Here is a 10,385-nt window from a genome sequence, read left to right as displayed (position 1 = left end):
CTGCGAATTTCTTTCTTACCTCAGAAAATTAAAAACTATTTGAGTTTCCTTTGGCCTGCAAGGAAAGGTAAGCAAAATGTCCTTTTGGATTTTGTGAAATACGGGCAGGCTCAAGTCCTTAACAGCTTCGTTCTTGTAGGAACTCACCAGGAACCTTGTTCATGAGCATAGCCATCCAGAAACAGGGGTTTTGTGGGGTTTGTTGTTTTTCTTTTTCTTTCTTTCTTTCTTGTTTTTTTTTTTTTTTTAAGGCAAGGTTTCTCTGTGTAGCCTTGGCTGTCTTAGACTCGCTTTGTAGACCAGGCTGGCCTCGAACTCACAGCGATCCGCCTGCCTCTGCCTCCTGAGCACTGGGATTAAAGGCGCGCACCACCACGCCCTGGCAGCAAACAGGAGTTTTTAGGTACTGCGTGGAGGGAGCTAAGGACCACTGTGCGCTGTGTACTCGGCCTCGACGGGTAGTTAAGGGACGTCCTAACTGAAAGCAGGAGCAGCCACAGAGGGTAGAGGCCTCTTCTTAGTCAGGTTTGGGGAATGGACTTTTCTTGTATGCTCTACAGTCTCCGTCCAAGCACTGAAATGTAGTAAGCCCTGATGCTTACAACCACTTGTGGGGGAAGGTAGGGCCATGGCTAGCCGAGCTCAGCATCTGGTCTGCTGATGGATGAGCTTCTTCATTGCGTGATCTGGAGTGGGCACTTCATGTTCGCAAATCTTATGCCAGAGACTTGGAAGGAAACCACCAGGAAAAGCATATGCTGCCGCAGCACAGTATAAACAACAGAGAAAGAAACTCTAAATTCTAAGTTGGCTCGGACCGAAGAGCTTGCCCAAGTTTGTCATAGGGATAGCAGCAAACCAGGAGGCTTCTTACACAGCTACACGGCTCGCACATGAGCTTTGGAGCTGTCTGTAACTCTGCAAACAAGGTTTTACACATCTACTGGAGCAACAAGGTTTTTTTTTTCTCAGTGGCATCCATCACTCACATTTATAAACTTGAGAGAGAATGCCCCCGACTTGGCTGAGTGCCATGGTGGCATCGCATTAATCTTTGTGCTGCAGAAATAATCCAATAACCGGATTCCCCTAAAAGTCCCAGGGAGTACTGGTCTACCTCTGCACAGTGGGAAGAAGTGTGCTAGGTAATGGAGCACACGGCAGTCACACCACATTCCTTCTGGCACTGAATCCCCAAAACCTTGATTACTCTCCTTCGCACCATTAATGCATGGGCTACATAAGCACGCTGAGGATAAGACTAAAGTGGCAGACAGCTCAGGGTAAACAGCACAGTGGCTCTGAGGCCAAGAACGCAACAAATTACAAGATTTAACAAGTCAGCGGACAAAAGCGAAATCTCCCAAACACTAACTCAGCACAGACACTGAACATCCAGAAGAGTCCTGGAGAAGCCATGATCACACACTAGACACTTCCTAACAGAAAGGGTAACAATACAAATTGCTATGTTTTTTTCCAAAGAAGAAAGAGAATAAATCAAAACCCATTAATTTTCACGAGTAAATTCTAGTAAAGGATTTCTGCCACAAGGGTTGCAGTTTTGTTAAGTGGGCAGATGATGTCATAAATGCCAGAGAGTTGACATCTTAATTTATGGAACAGCTTGCCGGTTGGGCTTTTAGTCCCTCTTTGAGGCGACATGGAAGAGTCATCGTAAATGAGATAGTGCTGTGCTCTACGTGGCGCGGTGAGGCTGAGCCTTGTTACTGAAGAGAGCAATAAGACACACTATCATAGGCCTCTCTAATAAAACGCTAGGTGCATTGATAAACCATCAGCATTTTGTGTCACAAAATATACATTTAAACTAAGCCCCCACAGAGCTTGGGTGACTAAAGCAGAGCTTGTCGCCGAGATTTGCCCAGCAGGGGCTTGACAGGCAGGATGCTCACCTTCAGTCTGAGCAGCAGGTTATCTGCACCAGCTGCTCCAGACGGCAGGAATTGGGTTATTCCAACTGATATTCCCAACATGCACTGCAGGTGGGGGCTACACCTATTATTATCTGAGGGGAGAATCCCCAGCTGAATAAAGACAGAACTTTGTTTAAAATACAAGTTTGGCTGTATGCCTGACATCCCAATGCACACACAGCTTAAACTCATTTTTGATCAAAATGCCTGTAATTCTCAAACTTTTCTATATGCGAGATATAACCTCTTGTATTTAACTACAACATGCAATTGACAACACCTGGAATTACAGCAGGACATGAAACAGAAACACAGCTCTGCCCAGCAACGACTACTTCTTGCATAAGAACTGGACAGTGACCCCATTCCTTAATTTTGCAAACAAGTTCACGGCAACACACAGAGCTGAAGTCCACTTTTGGCTTGCTTGTATCCTAACATGCCTGTGTCCACTTGAAAACGTGGCTCCCACTTACCGTCTAGTCACAGGCACACACGTTTTCCATCTATCATGCCAAGATGCCAGCTAGAAATGTAATCACTTTTGACACCTAAGTCACATGTCAACTATGTGTGTGTCCCATGCTGGTACTTAGCTGCATCTGGTTTGAAGAGATTCCCTTAGGGGTTTCCCAGCGACACCTTCCATTTGAACTCAGGTCAATCTTGTATGGTGTCAGGGTCCAGCAGGCAAGACTCCTAATATCTGCGATAATCAGTATTCGGCAAATGTTCCACTTAACACCTTATTGACACAATTTTACAAAGTGGGGTGAAGAGGGTGGGCACTTGGCTTCCAGCAGCCTTAGTGTAGAGGAAAAATCAATTATCTCTCTCCGTGTTGTTAGCCAGCTCCTGGCGACTGTTCATCTTGCGTGTGATGATGACTAATATTCGCCGGATGGCGAGCAGACGCTCTTTCAAGGAGGCCATGCCGAGGATGGCCAGCTGAGCCTTTCGTTCCAAAGGCAGCACAGCCAGAACCCACCAGGACCAGGCAGGGCCGCTGGAATTGCTCTGTAAAAGATGTGAGGGGAGGAAGAAAATTAATGCCCACAACAAGTCAGGGCAAGAATGCCACCTTCTGTTATAGGGCTGGGTCACAATTCACTAGGCCCCCAAGATGCAGAATTCCTGTCGAATATGAGCCACGTGTTCAAAGGTGAAACGAGAGGACCCAGAAGGAGGAGCTTGCCGAGAGAAACTCGCTCCACAGGGAAACTCCACGAACGAGTTGCCTCTGGCCTCCCAAGTCTCCAGCTAACCATATACACCCACCAGAAAGAAAGATCACACATTTCACCCCGAGGTACCAACGTTGTATGCTATTGCTTTTTCAGTTCTGATATTATAGAGGCCAAAAGTGTCTGGGCACGTTTGAGTGCCACGATTTAAGTTGGTGTTAAAGCCAACGTGGCAACGTGTGTATAATACCCATGTGCGCACACACATGTGGCAACTATCACAAGTTTATACACGTAGGGATAACGTGTGTAAGTTTTGTTTAGGTGCAATGAGTCCATGCATATGCTGCCTTTGTTTCACACAGTCAAACAAGCATCTGGATTGGGCTCTAAGCAAAAGCTGATTTCTCAGCCGACTTCTGCTCTTCCTGATGCTGGCGTGAAGACAGCCAAGCCTGTCGGCTTACGAGGTTTGCATTCTCCTCTGTTCCCTGTAAGCGGGTGCCCACCAGGAGCTGGGAGTACTGGACTCCAGCGGCCCTAGACCTGGACAATTCACTGGAGGGTTAGAGATAGATAATCCATCAGCCAAAGCCCAAACGGTGTCCTGGCCTGCCCTCCAGAGGTGACCTGTGACCCAGATGCCGGAGAAACACTATGAGATCCAAGCTCTCTCCTTCCCTTATCCCACAGCACAGGAGAAACAGACAGCATGCATAGTGAGGAGCACCTCACAAAACAAATCCTCCCTTAACTGGAATCCCTGTTGTTGGCAGAAAAACAGTCTCCAAGGGTCTCCATGTTAATTCCTTAGTCCTGTGACTATGCCACTGTATGTGGTAACGGGGGACTTTGAATATGTGACCAAGTTATTACAACGAGGAGATTATCCTAGTGGACCAGTGTGGCCACGTGGGTCATCCGTGGTCCGTGGCCTTGGAGTGAGGTGGGGGGCAGTGATATGTGACATAGAACAAAGGGCTAAAACTGTTTTAACAATGCCAAGGAAGGCTAGCACTTCAGGGGCTGACAATGCCAGGAGCGATGTGTACTGCCTCCTACAACCGCCAGAGGGCGATGTGTACTGCCACGGCCTTGTCAAGTGAAACTCCTGCCTGGCTCCTGAAGCCTCCAACTGAAGGGTGATCTAGCAGTATTGTGAAGTGACAGTGCCACAGCGGGGATAGGAAGCAGGTCCACCCGCCAATTAGAGATTAATTAGAATTGGTTAGTCTAGTTACTTTCCTTTTTGAATCTGATGTGCGGCACAGTGGGAAAAGGGGACAAAGGGGTAGGACTTCCAGGTGATTTTCAAGTCTAAAGCATGGCTTCCTAAACCCTTTCCACTCCTGACATTTTTATTTTATTTTTTTATTTTTATTTATTTATTTTTTTTTGACATTTTTAAACTAAGAATTTTTTACAGCTCTGGGCACAGAGGTACTCTGCAGCTACTAACATAGAGTGAACATTTACTACTAATAAAATATAAACACATTTATTCTTAAACAATTCTCTTATATACATATATAATGGTACCATTTATTAAAGATTAAAGTAAATTCCACACTAAATTAGATAGGCATGATTGCTTTTTCTTACATAAAAAATAAGTCTTGGCTGAGTATGCAATACTGAAGGACATCAGCATCTTCAGTGTTTTTCTGAACCAAATGATATTCTGAAATTACATAACTACCAATGGTGAGGATGACACTTTCATAGAAATACTGTATGTTTAGGGCTATTTCAGAAAGTGCAGGAAATCCTGTCCTAATCCAAAGCCAAAATGTATTTATTGATTTTTTTTTTTTTAAATGATCCTAGTTAGCTTCAGCTGTCAGGTGACACAGGCTAGCATCCTCTGACGGGGTCACAACTGAGGGATTTCCTAAATCAGATGGGCCATGTCCAAGAAGGACTGTCTTGAAAGGTAACTGGTGTAGTTGGGCCCAGCCCACCGTGGGTGGCACCATCCCTAGGCCTCCTGGATTATATAAGGAAAGCAGCGGGGCATGAGCAGGTGAGCGAGGGGCAGCGTCCCTCCACGGTCGGCCTCGGTCCCTGCTTGAGCCCTGGCCTTGGTTTCTGTCAGTGATGAACTGTGACCTGGAAGTGTATGCCTTCTGCAATTCAGACAGTCAACAAGGAACGAGGGCTTCTGAGGTAGGAGGACTGTGGGGTCTTCTCTTCACGTAGTCAACATCTTGCTTGGTATGTGCAAGGCAATGTTGGATATAAATCGTGATGTGTTCTTTCCTTTGCTTAGCTGGCCTGGACTCACAGCAATCTGCCTACCTCTGCCTCCCTGAGTGCTGGGATTACAGGCGAAATTGGCGGCGCCCAGACTTTTTGGCGTGTTCTTGGCAATGCAACTATTTTTGTTTCCATCTCCCTGTATGGCTAGAAAACTTGTTATCTATTTGTCTGTTACACGGGGCACAGGCTGCCGCAGTCCGTCTTCTCGGAGCAGCTAGTGCCCGCGCTGGCCACACTCACGGTGGAGGACAGTGCTGGGCTTCTGGCCTTCCCATCAGAATGATGGGTCTGGCCACCTTACTGCAGGAAATAGCAGCATGAAGAGAGAAAGAAGAAAAACATACCTGTGGCTCAGGTTCCCTGTCTGGCATGGACCCAAAATGGCTTAGGATTTGTTTTTTCATGTGGTCCTGGAGGGAAGCAAACCAGGAGACGGACTGCTGGTAAACAGAATCGTGCAGGGCGGCGAGCTCTTCGCACTCCGGACCTTCCACCTGGCCAGAGACGGTGATGGACAGTTTAGTAATTCAGGCAGACGCAGGTCTCCACACACCCGCGACCTCCAACAGCTAAGTGGGTTTGTGACATCTATTCCTTCACTAACTCACTACTATTCCACAAAATGACATGTTTGGTATAGAAATTTTGTGCTTTTTAACGTATCTGAGAGCTACTGATTGCATTCTGATTTTTCTCTTAAGACTCTAATGTAAGCACGTATTCAATATTACAAATCATTTTTAATGAGTACAAATTATGGATCTGATATATAATTTAGTCATATACATATAAAGATATTTTGACTATCCTGATATTTTATCTTTAAAATGTCAGTAATACAAATATGTACGCAAAGGAACCGGCAAGAAGGCTGAGTAAGTACCAATGTGCAACCTCAATGATCTCACTGATCCCCAGATCTGGGGATCCCTCAGTTTGATCCCCAGAACCCACATGGTAGAATCAAATTACAGACTCCTGCAAGTTGTACTCTGACCTCCACATGCACACTGTGTGTGCATGCACACTCCAAATGCACACATGCACACCTGCACACAAAGTAACAAATAAATATAAACAAGATAATTTTTTTTCTTAGGTATTATTTTCTCTATATAGTTTCCCAGGAAGAGAACGAGAGGTCAGAGTCCGGCATTTTACAAACCACACTCCAGGGGACCTGCTGGAGCCTGGCTTCTGGAACTCCACACTGTCCGGCCTACCCTTCAGCTCTCCCCCAGCCCTGCTTAGGACGGCCTGGCAGAGCAGGACTTGTCTTGTGTCCCCACTGGCTCTCATGTGTGCACATCAGCCAGGATCACAGCCTCAAAAAACAGAATAAACCATCCAAGTCTTGTCTGGATAGAAAAAGTCTAGCAGCTACAAAACCCACAGAAATTGTAATAAACGGAACCATCCTTGGTTTGACTTACACAGATCAACATTCATTGGCAACAACGATTTTCTTTAAAAATTACATCATAAGCAGCTGTGCTGGGCAGTGGTGGCTCACACCTTTAATCCCATCACTTGGGAGGCAGAGGCAGGCTGATCTCTGTGAGTTTGAGGCCAGCCTGGTCTACAGAACGAGTTCCAGGACAGCCAAGGCTATACAGAGAAATCCTGTCTCAAAATACCAAAATCTAAACCAACCAACCAAACAAACAAAAAAACATCATAAGCAGCTTTTAAGGCCAGTTTTAACACCATTAAAAATAAGGTGTTATCCGCAGCAACACGAATGACGTCACATCACACCTGCCGTCAGTCCAGGAACAAGCACCGGAACAGGCACCGGGGCAGGCACCGGGACTTCCACATTGGACCAGTCTTTGCCTAAGACTAACCCGGTGTGAAAGTTGGGCTCCCCTGTCTCTCTTTGATCTCTGAGGCTCCTGGGCCACAAGCACCAGACACAGCAACTGGACTGGCAGAACCAGTGCTCTGGGTGTGACTCCACTTCAATGAGCATGTGCCCACGTCTCCGGTGTGACTCTTAGTGTGATATGAAAGGGTACACGCGTTTACACCGCATTGCAGATTTCCACCAACAATTTAAAAGCGTGAAACAATAATTCAAAGTAATTCTTCCTACTAAGTGTTTTTAATTGCGTTATAAGTTATATACAATTCCTACCTTTATCTTTTAGGCTCAAGGAATTTTGTCACCTGTACAAAGCTGTGTAGCCATCATGCCTCCACCCCAAACTAGACAGAGAGCATTCCTATAACCCAGAAAGACCCCTAACCTCTGTCTGAGTCAGGTACAAAGTCCACCCTATATGCTCCGCCCTCTGCCTCCAGAACATGCTTTTCCTGTTCCTGGACCTGTGCAAGGGATGAACTATTTGCCTGCTGTCTGGGTAGAGTAACTAACTCTGCGGGGGGCATCACCCCCATGCGTCTGGTTCCCCGACTCGGCATGTCTGTGAGAGTCACCCATGACGTCAGAGCAGCAGTTATATTAGGTTGCTGGTAAGCCTCCGCTGTATGAGGAACTGGGAAAGCAGATCCATCTTCCTGAGGGGTGTCTGGACCATTTCCACATTTAGCTACTGATGAGACAGTGTGGGCACTTCTGCACATCGTTATGAGAACCTGTTCAAAGCACCTTGATTATTTGTCAAGAGTCTGTGTGCTGATAATCCTATTAGATAAAAACAATTCTTAAAAGGGGGGAGATTTTTTTTTTTACTAGCCTTGGAAGGCACTTTTAAGCACCACTGTTTTATGTTGTGCCTTAGTCTGAACCATACCAAGAATCACTGCTTGTGACCAAATGCCAGCCGTCCCCATGTTTTTAAGTATTTATTCCCAGTTCTTTATTTTATGTGTATGGGTGTTTTGCCTACATACATTTCTGTATACCATGTGTGTGCAGTGCATTTCTGGAGAGGCCAGCTGAGGGCATATGATTTCTTGGAACCTAAGACACAGGACATTATGAGAGGCCATGTGAACACTGGGGATTGAACCTGGGTCCTCTGGAAGAGAAGCCAACGCTCTTAACCACTGAGCCACCTCTCTAGCAACTCCCACCATGTTTTAATAAATATTATATTGAAAACCAGTCTATGGGGCTGGAGAGATGGCTCAGAGGATAAGAGCACTGTCTGTTCTTCTAGAGGTCCTGAGTTCAATTCCCAGCAACCACATGGTGGCTCACAACCATCCATACTGGAATCTGATGCCCTCTTCTGACATGCATGTGTACGTGCAGGCAGAACACTGTAGACATAATAAATAACTAAAATCTTATTTAAAAAAAACAAAGAAAACCAGTTTTTCTAGTACACTCATTTATGTGTGGTCTACTGCTGTTTTTGACCCTAGACTCTAATCTTAAGAAAGAGAGGCCACGTGGCTTTCAGGGTCTAAAGAATCATCGTCCCTTTGTATCTGTGGGGAGTTGAGTCAGGATATTTCCCATAGACACCCAAATCCACATAAAATGATGCGCTATTTGCACGTAGCAAACACACATCTATCCTGCTTATATTTTTGAGTCATCTATAGATTACCTGACCTAAGAGAAAGTTGTTACACTCTGTTGTTTTGTTTTTGAGACAGAGTCAAGATACGCTGCCCAGGCTGGCCTCGGATGCGGGCTCAATCATCCCTTCTTCCACAATCTAGATAACCTGGGATGACAGGTGTATGGTCCACACAGCTATACCCTGTGGTTTAGGGAATAACGACAAAGTAAATGTGCCTATACATATTCTTTAGAGGCTTAATTTATTTCTGCAACGCACCATCAACTGACCCTGTAGATGAAGAAATGAAGACAGAACGCCAACTGGTATTTATCTGGCCTTTATAGGAAAAGTGTGTCAGCCCCTGGACTAGGCTGTCACAGAGCACAAGCCCATGTTCCCTAAAGGCAGTAAAAGGGCGTTTTATTTCAGGAGATTTCTCTCAGCTCTGACTCAGGTAAAAAATGCATATAGCGGACCCCTGGCTAAAGAAGGAAATGGCACTGTAAACAGAGACCCGGCGATGTTTCCCTCACCTTCTCATCTTCCAGATACTCGATGTCGGCTGTGTTGTAGCCGTCTCTGTGGCGGTGGCTTAGCACCCTGAAGCGGCTGATGCCAATGGCATCCACAACAGAGCTGCCGTCAGGGAACGTCCTGACGTCCTTTATCTCCAGCATGCAGCCATACTCTGAAATCCTGAAAGCACGATTGGGGAAGAGACAAGGGGTTTTTAAAATTTTCCCCTAAAGTCTGGCTTTGAGAGGAGTGTGGAGCCAGTGTGAACAAAGGGGGTGTCTCCTCCTCACACCAGCAAGATTATTTTCCCAAGAGGATGAGACCAGATCTTAAATGTAGTGCTTTAGCCCCTTGACCACGCCCTGCTGGGTGGGGGTGAGGTCCAGTAAGCACAGGACTTTGTGCTGCTCAAAGGCTCTGTGCCCTCTCCACAGAGCCTCGCTCCGTGTTCACTTGCAGTGTCCTAAAGCAGGCAGTCTACAGCCACTGCCTGCCTCTCGCTGACTCCCCTCTATACCCCACCACCCTACATATGATCCCACCAGAGGCCACAGATACTCTGCATGTGGCCATAATCCGCAGGCACATCCTGCCACTGAATTAACATCTTCTGCTGCTCTGCTCTGCTCCCTGACCTCTCTGGTCCTCCACACTGCTCATCCTCCGCATGTCTCACATGCTGGGCTACCCAGGGTAGCATCCTTAGCTGCATCTATTCTCATGGCAACACTTTCTCTGGAGCTCCGGCCTGTGGTCATTATGGCCATATGCACAGCAGTGTGCAGCATGAACGTGCTGAAGCCTCACAGAATACAGAAGCTTATTAAGATTACAGGAAGACTTATAAAGTCGAGACTTGAACCCTAAGGTGCCCTCTTCCTACATTCTTGTGGTGAGCAACTACACTATGTAGCTCCCAGGTGAAAGATGAACGTACAGTCGTAAGTCACAAACCACCTTCATACTAGTAAAAACTTTTTCTCCCTGGTACCCAACCCACCTGTGGTGGA

General features: G+C 46.3%; 1 protein-coding gene across 1 annotated transcript in view; it reads right to left on the bottom strand.

The window, feature by feature from the left end:
* Window positions 1–2,257: 2,257 nt before the first annotated feature.
* Window positions 2,258–10,385, bottom strand: part of Lonrf2 (LON peptidase N-terminal domain and ring finger 2) — a 34,791-nt gene continuing 26,663 nt past the window's right edge. Inside the window, exons 10-12 of the mRNA XM_051152751.1 lie at window positions 9,393–9,555; window positions 5,725–5,874; window positions 2,258–2,954 (exon numbers count right to left, since the gene is read on the bottom strand). Of these exons, the coding sequence (XP_051008708.1) occupies window positions 2,760–2,954; window positions 5,725–5,874; window positions 9,393–9,555 (508 nt within the window). The 3' untranslated portion in view covers window positions 2,258–2,759. The remainder of the gene's footprint in view (window positions 2,955–5,724; window positions 5,875–9,392; window positions 9,556–10,385) is intronic.

The sequence above is a fragment of the Acomys russatus genome, chromosome 11 (assembly GCF_903995435.1).
Source record: "Acomys russatus chromosome 11, mAcoRus1.1, whole genome shotgun sequence".
Taxonomy (NCBI): domain Eukaryota; kingdom Metazoa; phylum Chordata; class Mammalia; order Rodentia; family Muridae; genus Acomys; species Acomys russatus.
This window is presented reverse-complemented; position numbering and strand designations above follow the sequence as displayed.